Source organism: Equus caballus, chromosome 1 (genome assembly GCF_041296265.1).
Source record: "Equus caballus isolate H_3958 breed thoroughbred chromosome 1, TB-T2T, whole genome shotgun sequence".
NCBI classification, from domain to species: domain Eukaryota; kingdom Metazoa; phylum Chordata; class Mammalia; order Perissodactyla; family Equidae; genus Equus; species Equus caballus.
The window spans coordinates 85,941,333-85,962,508 of record NC_091684.1 but is presented as its reverse complement, the minus strand read 5'-3'; the positions used below and the strand labels follow the sequence as shown (position 1 = coordinate 85,962,508).

General features: G+C 35.5%; 1 protein-coding gene across 1 annotated transcript in view; it reads left to right on the top strand.

Annotated features, from left to right (window-relative positions):
- RYR2 (ryanodine receptor 2) overlaps positions 1 to 21,176 on the top strand; it is a 682,530-nt gene that overhangs the window by 261,527 nt on the left and 399,827 nt on the right. Inside the window, exons 5-6 of the mRNA XM_070228795.1 lie at positions 3,598 to 3,612; positions 18,812 to 18,886. Of these exons, the coding sequence (XP_070084896.1) occupies positions 3,598 to 3,612; positions 18,812 to 18,886 (90 nt within the window). The remainder of the gene's footprint in view (positions 1 to 3,597; positions 3,613 to 18,811; positions 18,887 to 21,176) is intronic.

Here is a 21,176-nt window from a genome sequence, read left to right as displayed (position 1 = left end):
ATATATACATATATATGTCAAGTGCATTACGCTCAAAAGAAAAGAATCTGTTTAAACACTGTCTGCTCAGAGTTTTTGATAGGTTGAGAAGACAACTGTTGCTATAAATATACTTTCCCCAAAATATAGTGAATTCTTTTAAAAACTACCAGCATGCACACATAACCAGATGCCAGTGATGGTCATTTATATGAGCCATGCAAGAGCTTTGCCATGGGTTATGTCATCCTATATATAATTGCTCTTTCACAGGCTGAAAGTCAAGCCCTTTTTAGATGTTTTCTGGGCCTACAATCAGCGTGTCTGTCAATCAGTGCAGTCTTGGATATTTTCAGTGGGGAAACCCAGAAAGTTAAGCATTTACATAAGATATTTTCATCATAAGAGAATTAGTGTGGTTTTTCACAAATATGTGTCTACATATGCTATTAGATAGTATACATTGATATATGTTTGGAAGTTGAAATTGTTGATCTTGAATTTCTCTTGTCCCCTAAAAGTTTTTGGGAGTAACATTAATTTAAAATAGCCACCATCAAATCCAGCTCTTTGGTGGTGAAATAACTTTTCCTTTTCTCAATATAATGAAGTTTACCGGATATATCTTCATTCACAAAGGAAAGGTTACCAGTTGGAAGATGATGAAGAATCCTAGCATCTTGATACGTGGTGAGAAAAGATGACAAGAGAGGCTTAAATTTGATGGATGTTTTGTGTGCAGAGTAGGACATTTCACCTCCTTAATGGAAACTTCATATTAGAAGGACTCTTGAGCCAAAATTTTGCCTTAGCCTCTCAGATTGTCCTGTTTGATAATTCTTTTTAATGACAAGCCCCCAAATGTTTATTTTGTTGCTTTATTGCTAATTCCTTATCTATATAATTTTTAAGTAGACGTTTTGGTAAAGGTTCTTTTAAAAGTTCTAAGACAGGTCCATATATAGAATTATTGACTTTTTTAATCACTTGTCATTTCAAGAAACTGAAATAAGTTAAAAAAAAGTTCAAGGTTGAACTGAAAGGCACAGTTATGGTCGAGGAACTTTTTTACATCACCTGCGTTACTGTTTCTTTGTGCCAGTAACAGATTGGACACGATTATGCATTCTCTTGATGTCCACTGTTTGATTAGAGTTTTCACAATAAAGTATTGCTATTTGACTTGTTTTTCTGCTCATATTCATTTGCATATGCTAAGCAAAATCTCTTAGGTCTTTTAGATCAAATAGATCAAATGACATATGCTTAAAGACCAGAGACTGTTCTGCTTCTGTTTGTCATCCGTTAGACTCCCAGGGCCGTCTATATTTGAATTAAAACATGAGGATTGCTATTTCTCTTCCTGGTTTTCGTGTTAATGCAGCATAACAGGGGGTTACATCCACAACTCTTGCTCACATTTGAACTTTATCCGACCTGTCAATTCTAAAATGATAGAACTAAACCTGGGACACTGAGTTGCTGTCATTGGCAGTTTTACCCTAAAGAACAAAAATTTCCCCCTTTACGTTTCTGTAGAAATTGATGATCATCCTAAAATTTCTTCTAAGACAGAAAGCAGTGTTAGAATCCATGCTGGTGGCTGGATTCTGTCTTCGAAGTCATCCATTTCTGTATCTTGTCTAATGAAATTTTCACTTTTCTCTACTGAAATTTTCATGAAGGAAGTAAATCAAATAATTAATTCCTTTATTAAATGTGTTGCAAAGATAAAAGTGACATTCTCTACACCTAAATTGAGCCTATTTTCTTCAATATTTATCTTTATGCATGGGTTTCTTTTTTTTCTCCCTTCTATCATGTCATCAACTTTTAAAGGGTTTTTGTTGGTATTCTTTTTCTGTTGCTTTTTATCATACTTAAGCTGTGTTTACATTGAGGTTAAAATGATATATTTATTCTTTTTGTTTTAATGTATTTTGCTTTCTTCCTTGCCTTTGAATCATTCCTTTTGAATATCTCAGCATGTTATAACTTTGGTAATTTCTAGCACTTAAACCAAATTGACCAATAGATGATTTGTATAAAAAGTTAATGTCAGTAATGCCACAAATAATCTTTTATGTTCTTGATTATCTTTTGAAAATAATGTGTGTCCGTTACATCTGCTATTATTTCTCATTCTACCGATGGATATTTTAGGCTTTGCTAATTTGCAATATTCATTCGATTTTATCATTTATACAGATTACTCTCCTCTATGACTTCCTGCAGTCATATTCAACTTAGAAATTTTCAATAGCAGACTTCAGAAACTCTACTGAACATTCTTTTTTCTATTTACTACAATTTTAAAGGAGTTAACCTAGATAGCTGACAAAAATCAGGCTGAGAACATTTCTGAAAGAAAAATTCTCCAAAACCTAGATCAAGTTTTAAAAAGCTAATCAAAAAGGTATCTATTATAAACCATGTTGTGTAGCAAAATTTTGAATTTTTGTTTTTCTTTGAATTAAGGCTTAAAGTGATTTTTCCTAATTTTTAATTTAGTGATATCTACATCACTAGTGATCACATGTAGACCTGTGATTGATCAGTTTCAACAGGGGAAATAAATTTCTTGGTATCGTTTACCATTGCTATCAGTTACAAAAATGTAACTAAACAACATTTATTTTTCTAGGCCAAGAATGAGATGGTTCTTTGCAACTTTTCCTTAAAATTATATTAAAAATGAAGCAAATCAGTCACAGTAGAATTGCTATTTAGTAATATATGTATTACTCTGGATGTATGTTTTAGGGAAATTTCTGTGATATTTACAAATATTTATTTTATAACACTTTCCCTTGCTATTTTCTTTACAACTAATGTAGCTATGTATATCTTTTCTATGTAGGAGTTACTGCTTGCGACAGCTAAATTTAGCCCTAAGTTGAGAAATGTAGTATCATTTTTCCTTTTTAGCTCTTTTTCATCTGTATACCTCTCCTAGGAATAAGAAGTCAAAGAAACTTTATGGGTCTAAAGAAAAATGAAGGAATATACACACATATTATGTTTTGTTAGCAGAAAAAAGAAGCTATTATAAATCATGAGAAGAGGCTGTGTCATTTTAAGAGAAAAAAGTTTTTGTGATTTTTCTTTGAAATTCACATCTCACAATATGTAGTGTTTAGAGAATTGCTTACCGTTATTTTGCATGAAATTTGAGCAGCTCATCGCAGCTTATGATCTATCTTACCTGTTTCTAATCCACTATTTTTACTAAAATTAGTTGTGTTGCTGTTTATATCACTGCATTTTTATCGAAAAGATGAAATGAAAAAATTTTTAACCATTTTCAGAGTGTAATTTTAAGCCTATAACTTTGTTTTTTCTTAGGTGTGTTGTAACTTGAATCACGCGTTAAAATAGAGTGGCATGTTTTCACGGAAAAAGAAAGTACTAATATAAAAACATTTTAGAAAAGTTTTGCTTGCTACAGCTTTTCTCTAGCATGTAGCTGATATTTAGTTTTCTTGTGACAACACAGTGAATGTTTTTTTATGTTTATTTTTCACTTAACTCCATTTAGAAAAATAGAGTCTTTATAAATAAAAGATATTGAAATAATATATATTTAATATTTTCTCTCTTTTCCTTATGCTCCGACAGAAATTCATGATGAAGGTAAGACATTGGATCATCTGCTATATATGTAATACTATGTACATTTTAAGTTTGGTTACATGTATTTGTTTAATTTTTGGATTCGGGGCACTTTTCTTCACATTTTAAATTTTTTAAAAATTACATCAAATCGTAGAACTTTTAAATTTAAGTAAATAAATCACATGTTTAGATTTGACAACTTAACAATGTTTGACATCTTTGGGTCATATTGTAACATATTAAGTTTTATTTAGCCGATGTTAGGAATTTCTCTCATTAAAACAGAATTTTTTATAGCTCTCCACTTAGAATTTTCACTGCGGGAATTATATTGGCTGGTTTGTGTTTAAGCACTCTTGCATGAATACAATAGGAAATTCATACACTGGGAAATTAGAAGAGGCACCAAGAAGCTACTATTGAATTGCTTAGTCCAGGAGAAGGGAAAATAATTCAGACCCTTTTTCTTTCTCAACCAAATCAGAAAAATGGAAAGGTTTTAAAAGGAGGCAAACTGAAAGAGATGAGTAAAGTATATGGTCATATCATTGAAGGAAATATGTAAGGGAAGGAGAGGAAGAACAGAATGTCATTATTTTGAGACGTACAGTAGAATGTTTTTGTTTCCTTTTTATATACCTACCACATTGCTCATATCATATTCATGAAATTTAATTTTTATTTTTAAATATAGTACATTTATTTTTTTTAACTTTTTATTAAGATTACCTTGTGGAATTTCAGTTGTACATTATTGTCAGTCATGTTGTAGGTGCACCACTTTAGCCTTTGTGCCCTCCCCCCACTCCCCCTTACCTCTGGTAACCACCAATCAGTTCTCTTTGTCTATATGTTTAACTTCCACCTATGAGTGGAATCATACAGAGTTCGTCTTTCTCTATCTGGCTTATTTCACTTAACATACCCTCAAGTTCCATCCATGTTGTTGTGAATGGGATGGTTTTATCCTTTTTTATGGCTGAGTAGTATTCCATTGTATATATATACCACATCTTTATCCAATCATTAGTTAATGGGCATTTAGGTTGCTTCCACATCTTGGCTATTGTGAATAATGCTGCAATGAACATAGGGGTGCATGGGACTTTTGGAATTGCTGATTTCAAGTTCTTTGGATAGATACCCAGTAGTGGGATGGCTGAGTCATATGGTATTTCTATTTTTAATTTTTTGAGAAATCTCCATACTGTTTTCCATAGTGGCTGCACCAGTTTGCATTCCCACCAACAGTGTATGACAGTTCCTTTTTCTCCACAACTTCTCCAACATTTGTCACTTTTTGTTTTGGTTGTTTTTGCCATTCTAACAGGTATAAGGTGATATCTTAGTGTAGTTTTGATTTGCATTTCCCTGATGATTAGTGATGATGAACATCTTTTCATGTGTCTATTGGCCATCCATATATCTTCTTTGGAGAAATGTCTGTTCATGTCTCCTGCCCATTTTTTGATTGGGTTCTTTGATTTTTTGTTGTTGAGCTGTGTGAGTTCTTTATATATTATGGAGATTAACCCTTTGTCAGATATATAACTTGTAAATATTTTTTCCCAACTAGTGGGTTGTTGTTTCGTTTCAATCCTGTTCTCCCTTGCCTTGAAGAAGCTCTTTAGTCTGATGAAGTCCCGTTTGTTTATTCTTTCTATTGTTTCCCTTGTCTGAGGAGACGTGGTGTCCAAAAAGATCCTTTTGATACTCATGTCAAAGAGTGTACTGCTTATATTTTCTTCTATAAGACTTATTGTTTCAGGTCTAATCTTTAGGTCTTTGATCCATTTTGAGTTTATTTTTGTGAATGGTGAAAAAGAATGGTCAATTTTCATTCTTTTGCATGTGGCTGTCCAGTTTTCCCAGCACCATTTGCTGAAGAGGCTTTCTTTTCTCCATTGTATGCCCTCAGCTCCTTTGTTGAAGATTAGCTGTCCATAGATGTGTGGTTTTATTTCTGGGCTTTCAATTCTGTTCCATTGGTCTGTGCACCTGTTTTTGTACAGGTACCATGCTGTTTTGATTACTGTAGCTTTGTAGTATGTTTTGAAGTCAGGGATTGTGTTGCCTACAGCTTTGTTCTTTTTTCTCAGGATTGCTTTAGCAATTTGGGGTCTTTTGTTGCCCCATATGAATTTTAGGATTCTTTATTCTATTTCTGTAAAGAATGTCATTGGGATTCTCATTGGGATAGCGTTGAATCTGTAGGTTGCTTTAGGTAGTCTGGATATTTTAACTACATTTATTCTTCCAATTCATGTGCATGGAATGTCTTTCCATCTCTTTATGTCATCATCAATTTCTTTCAGGAAAGTCTTGAAGTTTTTGTTGTATAGGTCTTTCACTTTCTTGGTTAAATTTACCCCAAGGTATTTTATTCTTTTTGTTGCAATTGTGAATGGGATTGTGTTCTTGAGATCTTTTTCTGTTAGTTTGTTGTTAGAGTATAGAAATGCTACTGATTTATGTATGTTGATTTTATACCCTGCAACTTTGCTGTAGTTGTTGATTATTTCTAATAGTTTTCCTATGGATTCTTTGGGGTTTTCTATATATAAGATCATGTCGTCTGCGAACAGTGAGAGTTTCACTTCTTCATTGCCTATTTGGATTCCTTTTATTTATTTTTCCTGCCGACTTTCTCTGGCCAAAACCTCCAGTACTATGTTGAATAAGAGTGGTGAGAGTGGCCACCCTTGTCTTGTTCCTGTTCTCAGAGGGATGGCTTTCAGTTTTTGCCCATTGAGTATGATGTTGGCTGTGGGTTTGTCATATATGGCCTTTATTATGTTGAGGTACTTTCCTTCTATACCCATTTTATTGAGAGTTTTTATCATAAATGGATGTTGGATCTTGTCGAATGCTTTCTCTGCATCTGTAGATGATCATGTGGTTTTTGTTTCTCATTTTGTTAATGTAGCGTATCATATTGATTGACTTGCTGATGTTGAACCATCCCTGTGTCCCTGGTATAAATCCCACTTGATCATGGTGTATAATCTTTTTAATGTCATGAAATTTAACTTTTATCATAAAAGTCGATAAACAATGTATAGAGAAATTTGTTGTATTCAGTTAATAAAGGCTTAATGTAATTTAAAATTTGAAAAGAATATCATTTCAAAATACGTAAACTCTGAAAAGTGTTAAATCAAAATTCTGGATGTAGATTTAAAAGCTTGCTTAGAAGAAAAGAAAGCAAAGTATTCATCTCAATTGAGTTACTTAGCTAAGTCTATCATTCATACTGTACAAAACTCTGAACCAGGAGCATTGTGGGTTACTGACCGTGGATCTACTCATTAACATTAAGAATTTGACAGTTTGGATAGGATGACAGAGAAGAACACGTCTCTGAAGCCATCTATCAACAAAAACATTTTCCAACATTTCAAATAACTGCAGCTATTATCTTTAAGTAGAAAATATTATTATTACATTGGGAAGAGAGGACATTAACTGCTAAATTAGACATATCCTGAAACAAGAGTTTTAGTTGGGAAAATGTTATAAACAACAGCAAAACAGGAATGTATCCTCTCCTTGAAAATAACTAATAAAATTGAGTTTGAAAAAAATTCAGTGTTTCTTGCTAAATCTGCATTTACTTACTCATTTTATTGTCTCACCCCATTCCAATCCCTTATCCAATGTCATATCTACTTCCCCCTGGAGAAGGGTGAATGGAATTGATGCCTAAAACACTTATCTTAAGCTCTTTCATGAGCAAATTCATATTAAAATTAGTACAGGTAGAAAGATGATGTAGAATCACTTTCAACCAGGTGGTGTACCTAAAATAATTTGAGTAGGCTCTGATTTCTTTTAACTGCAAGGCCAGAAACCCGATGGCTTATTTTCATCCCTGCATTAGATGATCTGGGAAGGTTAGAGTGTGACTAAACAGAGGGCATATGCATGAAATTATCGTAATTTAAGCTACTTTAAAGGAAAAGGATGCTGAATTTTGTTCAGCTTTCACCTTTCAATCATAATTAGCTTTGGATTTCATACCTGGACAGGCAGTGTTTAACCTCCCAGGACCAGACAGATGCTTCTTTGTCCCAGGAGCCCATTTATGCTTGTTGGCGCTAAACAATCTTTAGTAGTACTGTCACAGGCCTGATCTGTTCCCTCAGGAGACTTTTGGTTAAGACACCATCACAAGTAAGCCACCCAGTGCCAAGGGGCTGTCTTGACAATGTTCAACTGGCTTTATCAAACACATGTATGTTGCAGTGAAGCTAGATTTCTCACTAATTATTATAATCATCCTGTGAACCTCTTATATGATTCACTGTTGAAGATGGCAGGACTGTTTGAATATCTCGTGCTGCCCGGGGCCCACAGGTCCAAACCACAGGACCAAAACATCAGGCTTAGCAGCTCTCTGCTGCTCCTGTCCATCTTGTGCTGTTCGCATTTGTGTTTTTAAGTCATTTCCAGATGATGTGAAGGCTTACGCAGAGAGATGGTTTTCTAATTTTGTCCCTGAAACTACTCATTTCCCAAGTATTGCTATTAGTATTTGAAGGTAAACTTAAAAGCTTCTCTACTTAAATGTCTGACACTATGAAAGAAGTTCTCTCGTGCACATTTCTTTTTGTTGTGTATTGTTTTTAGTTTTGGTGGTATAGTTTACTATTACCTGCAGTAATAAACTCCTTTTATGATTTCATTGTTTTACTTCTAAAATGACATGTTATGTTATAGCAGTTAAGGGAATACAGAAAATTTCTCCTGTAGAGTCCGATTTATTTAAAAAAAAAAACAACTCTTGGATAATAAGGGCCTGGAATTCTGAAAGATGTCCTACATTGATTAATATAGCATTTTTGTTCAGAAAAAATGATTAGAAAACCCTTGAAAACAGAGAACCCTAGAAAACAGAAAACCCTAAAATATTTAGATAATATATAGTTAGTAAATTGCATGGTTTTACACAGCAATAATACTAGAGACATGTTAATAAGCCAATATATAGTACAAACATATATTTTAAAAAAACAGAGACAAAGGAAAAATCCCAAATGAATAGAAACACAGAGTTAGTAATTTTTATGTGTCTGTAAACCTCTTTAGTTGATCTTAGTCATTCCTGTTCTGGTTTTATGTGTTATGCTTTTCTGCTGTTTTACTTTAAGTTTATGACAGTAATACCTCAACTGTAGCTGCCATGATCCAACTTGTCCCCCTCCCCACAGAGAAGGATAACAGAACTCTGTAATATTCTGAATAATTGTAAATGTGGATGCATTTACATCAAAGCTTTTGCTTACAATATGAGTCCCGTAATTGGACCTTTTGGGCAAGATCGCGAAAGCTGAAAGCGTAAGAATGCCTAATGATACTAAATTGATATTAAAGTAATTTGTGGAAAGTGTGAGGTGAGGTTGATTTAGAAATCATACAGCAGTTTGTTTAGATTTTGTTTGAATGTACCCTGGGCTTTTGTATCCACTTACAGTTCGTGAGTTCATGTTTTTACCCTATTGTGTAACATTAACCCTGTCAGTTGTCTCAGGGGTCATGGGACCAAACCCACACACAGAACTGAAAAATGTTTTTAGTTGATATTTTCAAAAAGTCAAAGTTTACCCTTTATTAAGTGATGCTTGGCTCTCCAACAGCAGGAATATTTAGAGGGAGTAGTTTGAAAATGGTAGATTTATTTATTTATTTATTTATTTTTTCCTCCCTAAGAGCAACAGCCCCTTAATGTAACTGTGTTAGTCCAGCAGAAGCTGACTTCAGGATCCTGGTCTGCAGAGAGTCCATGAAGGGCTGGTGACAGCTCACTAACTAAACCCCAGGCTCAGCCAGTCCCAGTGGGGGGCTGGGCTGCAGTGGACTGACAGTGCACAGGGACGGATAGGGCCTAAGTCACAGTTGGAAATATACTTTAAGGACATGCAAGTTCCAGCAGTACTTTTACTACAAGGAGCTGATAATCTGTCATCTAGTTGGGGGTATTAAGAATACTCAAAGAATTAGTTCTTAAACTTCCATTTTCTTTGCTATTAGTGTATAAATATTTTGAAGGAAATTACATGGGATTCAGTATATAATTGTTGAATGAATGAATAATTAGAGTTTTCAGAGAAAACTCTCATTCTCAAGGCAGGGGGAAACAGACTGTGAGCTGATTATGCATAATCGCCTTGGCATCAGGTACTGTTCTTCTCAGATGGTAGACACCCAATAAGGATTTTTGAAATGAATAGGAAAGAATGTTTCTCTTGTGTAACGTTTGCTGGAGAATTAGCAAGACTAAAATATAGATGGCGTTAATGTGAACTGGAGGTTTGTTACTTAAAATTTAGTTTCCTGATTCTCCTTTTCATTGGTGCAGTTGAAAACACTGCCCACATTGCTTGTGTTTTAGATTCCAAGCAAGTTAACATGTTAACTTCAAAAAATGCTAAGGTGATTTTTTCTGAAGTGTAATCTTGAAAGGCAGGTCACCTCTGAGCTTGCGACCCTGTTAGCTTGATTCTCTTATCTAGTTGGTCCTGGCTAGATTCCCATAGTTTACAGAGGTTATGTCACTGTGTGCCTATGGGTTTAGGTTTGGATGGCTAGACAGAAAATGGACCCTGTTCTAGAGTACTGAATGACTACTGCTTGTGACGTACTACTCAGCGGTAGTGATCTTTTTTCATTGAAATTGCTCTGGAGGAGTCCCACAGTCCATCTAAGACAGGAGATTGTAGAATCTTGAAGGACTAACCCTAGAAGTGGCTAGCCAGTATTTGTAATAACCATCTTCATAAAGTACCGGTAGCTCCCTACAGAGGAAGGCCATAATTATTTGTTCACTTAAAGCAAGGACCAGGCCAAATTTAATAAGAAAATTGACTAAATCAAAAAACAGAAAAGTGCAAGTGATGTCACCATCGTGGCAGAGTGAGTTTTTCCAGCAATCTTTCCCCTCTAATATACAACGAAAAGGACATTCATACTCCAACAGAGGACATCCAACCACAACACAAAAACATTGGAGAGACCCACACAGCCATACGACAGAGGGCAGAGAGGCTGGAGCCCCACTTGGAGGAGGTGGAATGGGGTAAGAGAAAACTTCACTCTCTCTCCTGAAGAATGTGATCTGGGACCATGGGCAGCCTCTGAGAGCGGAGGAACAGGTGAGAGGACATTCGTTCATGGAAACATCAAGGACTCCTGAGGGTCCTTGCAGCATAGGGGCAAGCCCTCTACCAGGGTGACAGCATTCATTGGGGGTGACCTTATCAAGCCAATACCCCAGGAGAACAGATAGTGAGAGCAGAGTGAGAAAACCCTGAGAGCACAGAGGAGAAAGCACCCCTCCCCCAACCTGCTCGGGATCGCTGCAGCTCCTGGGATTTCAGCTGAAGGCACAGGGCTCAGAATACATGGCTCTTGACACCCACCTAGTGGCAATAGGTAGTAATGGTGACCAAATAACACCAGGATGCCAAAAACCAGAGCCATTCCCTCCAGCAATAGCTAACATTATATTAGATCTCCAGACCAGACAGAAAATGACAAGTACCCAGCAATCAGTCCTGAGGATGCAGAAATATGTAATCTAAATGACAAAGAATTCAAAACAGCTATCATCAAAAAACTCAATGAGGTAAAAGAGAATATAGAGAAACAATTCAACGACTTCAGGAGCTACTTTACAAAAGAGATTGAAATTATAAAGAAGAATCAATAAGAAATATTAGAGATGAAAGACACAATGGAAGAAATAAAACAACTTATGGATTCCCTGAATGCTCGAATGGACATCACAGAGAGGAGTGTATCATCATAATCAAAGATAAACAAGTTGAAGTGCTCCAGATAGAGGAGGAGAGAGAACTAAGACTAAAAGGAAATGAAGAAAGTGTCTGAGAAATATCCGACTCAATTATACAATGCAACATAAGACTTATAGGTATACAAGAAGGAGGAGAGAAGGTGAATGGAGTAGAGTGCTTGTTCAAAGAAATAATAGCAGAGAAGTTCCCAAACCTAGGGAAGGAAATCCGTATGGAAGAGGCTGCCAGATATCCTAAGTATGTCAATGTAAAAAGACCTACTGCAAGGCATATAGTAGTGAAACTGGCACAACTGAATGACAAAGAAAGAATACTAAGGGCAGCAAGGCAGAAGAAAATAACCTACAAAGGAAACCCCATTAGGCTTTCAGTGCATTTATCTGCAGAAACATTACAGGCTTGGAGAGACTGGAATAACATATTCAAATCTTTGAAGGACAAAAACTTTCAGCCAAGAATACTCTATCCAGCAAAAATATCCTTTGTATATGATGGAGAAATAAAAACTTTTCCAGTCAAACATAATCTAAGGGAGTTCGTAGCCATGAGACACCCCCCCCCCCAAAAGAAATCCCAACAAGACCCTCATACTTGAAAAAACAAAGGGAGAAAGGGGTTACAAAGCATGGAGTAGTGAGATAAATAGGTAGATAGAATGAGAGCAGGTTAGCAAATACTCAGGTATAGCATTAAAGACAAAGGGAAGGAAAACACTAAAAACAAAGGTAATCTTGTCATTTTAACCACAAACTCATAACACAAGATGGAATAAGATGTGAGAAAAACAACTTAGGAGGGGAAGAGGAAAGGAGTGAATCGATTTACTCTAAGGAAATTAGACGACATCAGAGAGGAAACTATCTTATCCATGAGATTTTGAATACAAACTTCAGGGTAACCACTAAACAAAAAAGCACAACAGAGACAAAAATAATAAATGAGGAGAAAACAAAGAATCACACCATAAAAAACTACATAACTCGATTGGTAGACCAAAATACACAGGACAAGAAACAAAGGAAACGTAGGAGAATGGGAAAATGAGTGATAAAATGGCAGCATTAAGCTCTCATATGTTGATAATCACCCTAAATGTAAATGGATTGAATTTTCCAATAAAAAGACACAGAGTAGAGATATGGATTAAAGAACAAGACCCATCGATGTGCTGCCTCCAGGAAACACATCTCAGCTCCAATGACAAACACAGGCTCAAAGTGAAGGGATGGAAGATGATGTTCCAAGCTAATGGCAAACAAAAGAAAGCAGGTGTCACAATATTTATATCAGGCAAAGTAGACTTCAAGATAAGACAGATAAAGAGAGACAAAGAGGGGCAGTATGTAATGATCAAAGGGACACTCCATCAAGAAGAAATAACACTTATAAAAATCTACGCACCCGACGCAGGAACACCAAACTTCATAAAGCAACTATTAACAAACCTAAAAGAAGACATTAATAATAACACAGCAGTAGTAGAGGACCTCAGCACTCCACTCACATCAATGGATAGATCATCTAGACAGAAAATCAACAAGGAAACAGTGGAATTAAATGAAAAGCTGGACCAGTTGGACTTTATAGACATATATTGAACACTCCATCCCAAAACAGCAGAATACACATTCTTCTCAAGAGCTCATGGAATATTCTGAAGAATAGACCATATCTTGGGAAACAAGGCAAGCCTGAATAAATTTAAGTAGATTGAAATAATAACAAGCATCTTTTCTGATCACAATGCTATAAAGCTAGAAATTAATTACAAGAAAAAAGCTGCGAAAAGGATAAAGATGTGGAGGCTAAACAACATGCTATTGAACAAGCAATGGATCATTGAAGAAATTAAAGGAGAAATAAAAAAATATCTGGAGACAAATGAAAATGAAAACATACCATACCAATTCTTATGGGATGCAGCAAAAGCTGTATGTATTAAGAGGGAAATTCATCTCAATACAGGTTCACCTTAACAAAGAAGAAAAAGCCCAAGTAAGCAAGCTCAAACTTCACCTAATTGAATTAGAAAAAGAACAGACAAAGCCCAAAGTCAGCAGAAGGAGAGAAACAATAAAAATCAGAGCAGAAATAAATGCTATCGAAACAAAAAAGGCAGTAGAAAGCATCAATGAAACAAAGAGCTGGTTCTTTGAGAAGACAAATAAAATTGACAAACCCCTAGCCAGACTTAACGAAGAAAAAAAGAGAGAAAACTCAGATAAATAAAATTAGAAATGAAAGAGGGGAAATAATGGATACCACAGAAATACAATGGATTATAAGACAATACTACAAAAAACTATGTGCCAACAAAATGGACAATCTAGAGGAAATGGATAAATTCTTAGACTCTTACAACCTCCCAAAGCTGAGTCAAGAAGTAGAGAATTTGAATAGACCAATCACAAGGAAAGAGATTGAAACAATAATCAAAAGCATCCCAAAGAATAAAAGCCCAGGACCAGATGGCTTCCCTGGGGAATTCTACCAAACTTTCAGAGAGAATTTAATACCTATCCTTCTCAAGCTATTCCAAAAAATTAGGGAAAATGGAATGCTTCCTAACACATTCTACGAGGCCAACATCACTTTGATACCAAAGCCTGACAAGGACAACACAAAAAAGGAAAACTACAGGCCGATATCAGTGATGAACATAGATGCAAAAATCCTCAACAAAATATTGGCAACCTGAATACAGCAATACATCAAAAAGATCATACATCATGGTCAAGTGGGATTTATACCAGGGACAGCAGCGATGATTCAACATCCGCGAATCAATCAATGTCATACACCACATTAATAAAATGAGGAATAATAACCACATGATCATCTCAATAGATGCAGGGAAAGCATTTGACAAGATCCAACAGCCATTTATGATAAAAACTCTTAACAAAATGGGGATAGAGAGAAACTAGCTCAGCATAATAAAGGCCATATATGACAAACTCACAGCCAACATCATATTCAATGGGGAAAAACTAAATGCCATCCCTCTGGGAACAGGAACAAGACAAGGATGCCCACTATCACCCCTCTTATTTAACATAGTACTGGAGGTTTTGGCCAGAGCAATTAGGCAACAGAAAGGAATACAAGGAATCCAAATAGGGAATGAAGAAGTGAAACTCACTCTTCGCAGATGATATGATCTTATATATGGAAAACCCTAAAGAATCCATTGGAAAACTATTAGAAATAATTAACAAGTACAGTAATGCTACAGGGTACAGAATCAACTTACAAAAATCAGTTGCATTTCTGTACTCTAATAACAAACTTACAGAAAGAGAACTCAAGAATACCATTCCATTTACAATCACAACAGAAAGAATAAAGTACCTAGGAATAAATTTGACTAAGGAGGTGAAGGAATTATACAATGAAAAATAGAAGACATTATTGAAAGAAATAGATAATGACATAAAGAGATGGAAAGAGATTCCATGCACATGGACTGGAAGAATAAATATAGTTAAAATGTCCATACTATCCAAAGCAATCTACAGATTCATTGCAATCCCAATGAGAATCCCAATGACATTCTTCATGGAAATAGAATAAAGAATCCTAAAATTCATATGGGGCAAAAAAAAAGACCCTGAATTCCTAAAGCAATACTGAGAAAAAAGAACAAAGCTGGAGGCGTCACAATCCCTGACTTCAAAATGTACTACAAAGCTACAGTAATCAAAACAGCATGGTACTGGTACAAAAACAGGCACACAGATCAATGGAATAGAACTGAAAACCCATAAATAAAACTACACATATATGGACAGGTAATCTTTGAGCAAGGTGTCAAGAACATACAATGGAGAAAAGATAGTCTCTTCAGTCGGTGGTGTTGGGAAAACTGGACAGCCACATGCAAAAAAATGAAAGTAGACCGTTATCTCATGCCATACACAAAAATAAACTCAAAATGGATCAAAGACTTGAAAATAAATCCTGAAACCATAAAACTCCTGGAAGATAATATAGGTAGTACACTCTTTGACATCAAACTTAAAGGATCTTTTTGAATACCATATCTTCTCAGACAAGGGAAATAAAAGAGAAAATACACAAGTGGGAGTTCATCAGATAAAGAGCTTTTGCAAGGCAAAAGAAACAAGTATCAAAACCAAAAGACAACCCACCAACTGGGAGAAAATTTTTGCAAATCATATATCTGATAAGGGGTTAATCTCCATAATATATTAGGATTTTACCCAACTGAACAACAAAAAAACAAAGAGCCTCATCCAAAAATGGGCAGAGGAGATGAACAGACACTTTTGCAAAGAAGATATACAGATGGCCAATAAATGCATGACAACATGCTCAACATCACTAATCATCAGGGAAATGCAAATCAAAACTACACTAAGATACCACCTTACACCTGTTAAAATGGCTATAACCACTGACTAAAAATAACAAATGTTGGAGAGAAGGGAACCCTCATACACTGCAGGTGGGAATGCAAACTGGTGCAGCCAGTATGGAAAACAGTATGGATATTCCTCAAAAAACTAAAAACAGAACTGCCATATGACCCAGCTATCCCACTACCGGGTATCTACCAAAACAACTTGAAATCAACAATCTAAAGTAGCATATGTACCCCTATGTTCATTGCAGCACTATTCACAATAGCCAAGACATGGAAACAATCCAAGTGCCCATCAACTAATGATTGGATAAAGAAGATGTGGTGTGTATATATATATATATATATATATATATATATACATATATATATATATACACAATGGACTACTACTCAGCCAGAAAAAAAGACAAAATCATTGCATTTGCAACAACATGGATGAACCTGGAAGGAATTATGCTAAGCAGAATAAGCCAGACTGAGAAAGACAAACCCCAGATGATTTCACTCATGTAAAATGTAAACAAGCCCATGGAGAAAGAAAACAGTTCAGTGGTTACCAGGGGAACGGGGTAGGGGCTGGGCACAGGGGTGAAGGGGGGCAGCTATGTGGTGACAGATAAGAAATAATGTACAACCGAAATCTGACATTGATGTAAACTATTATGAACTCAAAAAAAAAAAAAAAAACCCAGGAAAGAACCAAAGTACCTTTTTGGTGCATCCCACACACACAATTCTTCTGAAAAATGTTAAAAGAACACGTTATCCAACCTGCCCAAGAGTCATTTTATTTTTCCTGAATCAGAGCCAGAGTAGTGTCATTTAAAATGACAAGTTTAGGAAAAGTACTGTCACAGACAAATTGCATTCACTTTGTGTTAACAGTGTTTCTATAAGTAACAAAATTAAGTTAGTATGGGTTATTTATATACTTTTATAAGAGTTCTCTTGAAACTAAATCTGTGGCACAAATTAGCATTTCAGTAATAAGGAAATCCATAGTGTGAAATTTATAACTGACTGTGTAAAATCTATAGTTGAAAGAAAATTCAGACACTGAAATATCTCGTTATGTTAACCAAATTGAATATTTATATATATGTTCATATGGATATATGAAATGCGTAGGCAAAGCTTTACAGTAAAAGGAGAACTTAATACTTTTTGGCTACAGTTAAGGCCTATCCTTCATTAAAAAAAATCTTATTTTTATTGGTATGACTGTCAAGTTTTATTAAAGTTCAGCTGGCTTTTATAGCTTTGGAACCTATATCTGGTATGAAAAGGTAAGCTCCTACCAAGGTAATCCAAAGCAGACAAGGTAAATAAAATTATTCTTGGCTGCAATCAATCAAATATATTATAGAAAATGAAAGTATTCTCTAACGACAGCCTCCTTCTGAGGAGGAATACAATTTTGCAAAGTAGGTTTTTCCCTTTTTCTCTCAGTATGTGAAAAAGTGATTTTCCCTTTATTTAAAAGCAGTTTTTTCTTATAATTTTAACTTTTAATATCCATTTTAAGAATGGTTCTGAGGTCTTTCAAGCTTAATGTAAATAAAGTTATTTTAAGAAATTATGTGGAATAGGGAGGCGATATATTTCTAGTAAAAAAGGTATAATAGTATTGGGTATTAAAGTACTTTCTGTACTTGTTAAAGTTTATAGAGATCAATGTCAGCACTCTCATCCTTAAAATCCTTAAAGACCTCCTTTTCCTACAGAAAAAAGTACAGAGTCCTTGGCATAACATTTTGCACCTTCCATGATCTTACCCTCATTGAATGTTACAGTTCCTGTTGAATTTCTCTCTGCAACCCAGCGCTACTCTCCCGTGGCCCTTCCTCTTTCATAAATACCTCGCAGTTGTAGACCATGCATGACGCCTTTACTCATATCCTCACTCAGCCTGGATGGGGCTCCTCCACATCCCAGTTTTTCATTCAACAAATGTTTATTGAGTGCTTACTGTGTCTTGCCATTGTGCTAGTAGCTAAGTCCCTGACCTTGAGTAGTTCACAGTCTGGTCCAGGAGAGAAGGTGCTTGCAGTGGAGAGTGATAAGGCCATTATACCCATGTAGACCAAGGCCTGCAGAGATGCTGAGGGAGCACTAACTTTGAGGAAACCAGATGAGGCTTCATAGAGGAGGTAGCCTTTAAATTGAGTTTAAAAGCACCGTTTATAAGGCAGAAAGACCACAGAGGGAGGGAACATTGCGTTCTAAGAGTGGCATGAAAGCAGCATTGTATATTCAGGGCAGGGAAAGTGTGTGTGTTTGGAATATAGGGGGTTTGGGGGAGGAAGCGAGAAAGGGTGGAGACTAAATGTCCCCTATGCTTAAACTACTCAAAGTGTGGTCCCCACAACAACTGCCCTTGCATCACCTGGGAAATTTTTGAAACGAAACTTCTCTGTATCTACCCCAAACCTACTGAATCAGGATCTCAGGGATAGGGCCCAGGAATCTGTGTTTTAACAAGCTCTCCAGGTAACTCGTAAGCATGCTAAAATTTGAGAAGCATCTCTCTATTTCATATGAAGGACTTTGGACTCTTTCCTATAAAGCCTGGAGATGATTTGGTCAATTTTGTGTTTTAGGAAGACTCATTCATTGAACAAATATTTATTAGTCCTTGCTGGGTGCCAGGCATTTTGCTGGGCACATGGAATACAATGGTGACCAAAGTATCAGAGTTCCAGCCCAATGCAGACCACAATGTAATGGGAAATAAAGACAATAAAAAGCTATGAAAAATAATTACAAATTATGGTAAAGATTTACTGAAATTAAGTCCATTCTTCGAGAACTAAATCAGCTGCTAGCCCCACAGAGAGGTTTTATTGATAGCTGTGTTCCAAATGAAGCATTCTTCCCACCGCACTTTGCTTGTTTGCGATAGCTCTTTATTCTTTCCTGTTAAACTTTTCCTTGAGAACAAGAGAGCATCTTCTTGCCTTAGTTAAGTTTACTCTCTTATTCATTTTTTTGTCGACACTTTCTCTTCTCTATGCAGACTGCTCAGGGTGGTAGTCATCGAACACTCCTCTATGGACATGCCATATTGCTCCGCCATTCCTACAGTGGCATGGTGAGTAGATGTTGTGATTTCAAACCTCATATGGTCATGCGATCCATTTGGGCATACATGGTCAGGAAATGTTGGTAACAGAATTTCAGCAATGGCATTAATGAACTTGGATATATGTGCTCTTTAATATCTTTGTACCCTGTTTAGTTTTCTCATTTATAAGATGAGGGTTAGCTTAGACAACCTTTATGGCCCTTCAGTTCTATCGTTATATGACTCCCACTTTCAGTATCTTACTTTTCAGAGACTCGTCTTAGGAGGAGAGTGGTGAAGAGTCACATGTTTCTCATTTGTGATTTTGTTTTAAACAGTTTATTTATTAGAGAATTAAAGTATCTTAACTGAAAGATAATGTAAAAATAAACTGCCTCTGAGTTCTACTGTTAATTCTCCACTGACTTCCTTTCCTTCTTAACTAGATGTTCTCTTTCTTTTTCCATATGTGCTGCTTTTTTCACCCAATTATCCATATTACCCATTGGGCTCCTCTCAGCCAGTTTTCTCATTCTCTACCATGTGTATTTTATATATGCTTAGATATATATATTTTTATATCTTGTATGTATAAAATATGTGAAATTTATAAAAGTTTCATTTCATTCTTTTAAAGGCTTTACTAAATTATAAAACTATGTATTCATTCTATAAGATTTGGAAATTACAGAAGAAAAAATTCTTAATGATTACACTAATGAGAGAAAACTTTTGATGACTATAATTTATAAAACATTTCAATCTTTTCTGGTCTTAAAATTCTTTTTTACATAATTGACTTCTTACTACATAACCACCTTTATATCCTGATTTTTTTAAATGTATCATCACAGCATTAGCATTATCCCTGTTATTCAAATTTCTTCATAAACCTAATTTTAGTGACTACGTGATAGTCCAATATCTGGAAGTATAATGTATTTGATTATTCTTTTTAAGAAGGAGATAATTCCCAGGATATGTAAATTGTTCCAGAGCAGGAAATTAAGCATAACCACAGCCTCAAAACTAGTGCCCCCCAAAACACAAACAATTTCAGTCTCCATCATGAATATTGATGTGAAAATCTGGCTCAGAAGTCTGGTCAATGGAATTTAAAAGTGTAGGAAGAGAAGTATAGGAAAAGTATAGATATGATTTTAATGATGACTTAAAAATATCGTTACTATTCGTGTGCTACCTCACATAAATGGGTCAAATAAGAAAAAATTGTGATCATCTTAACAGGTGCTGATAAAAGTTTTTAATAAAACTCAGCACCCACTCCTAATCGAAACTTATCATCGATCATTTCCTCAATGATAAAGGAAATATCAAGGTCAAATCAATAGCCAACATCATACTTAATTGTCAAACACAAAGCCATTCTTGACAAAACTAGCTCAAACAATTAAACAGAAACCAGAATATGCTGTCTGGCATTATTCTGGAAATCTTGGCTGACATAGCAAGATATGAAATAACATAAAAGAAAACACTTTAATAAAGTGGATACAAGACAAATATATAAAAACAACTTGAGTGTATATAGCAATCATACATTAAAACTTCATGGAAAGAAATCCTTTGTCAGTAGCAATCAAAACACAAAATCTGGGGGCCAGCCCTGTGGCCTAGTGGTTAAGTTTGGTGCGCTCTGCTTTGGCAGCCTGGGTTCAGTTCCCAGGCATGGACATACATCACTTGTCGGTGGCCATGCTGTGGCAGTGACCCACATACAAAATAGACAAAGACTGGCACAGATGTTAGCTCAGGGTGAATCGTCCTCAGCAAACAAACAAACAAACAAAGAAAACCCCCCAAATCAGCATAGAATAATAAACGTGATTCTGTTTTAAGAAAACTCTCTGTACATAATAGATGGGTTAAGAGCCTGGCCATGGTTGGTAGATATGGGTTCAGGCTCACTTTCTGGCATGCTGTACAGTCTTGGATACCTTGCTGAACCTCTTTAAGTGTGTAATTGCATCTAAACATTTCATCCATTCATTCAATAAATATTATTTAGCATTTACTGTGTGCTAGGCACAGTTCTAAGTGCTGGATATAGTAGTAAGTAAGACCAAGTCCTTGCCTTCATGAAACTTAATTGACATTTAGTGGAATAATTATAGTATCTACTTCATAGATGCTATGAACATTAGAGGAAGAGAGAATGTGTGTTAATAGTTACAGTGCTAGTACTGTAATATTCTGGAGAAATATTAGAGAAAACTTTAATAAGGATTACTTTATGCTTTTGTCTGGAAAGTCACTATTGTAAAATTGTTACTTTTTCTCAAATAGAAATATTTAA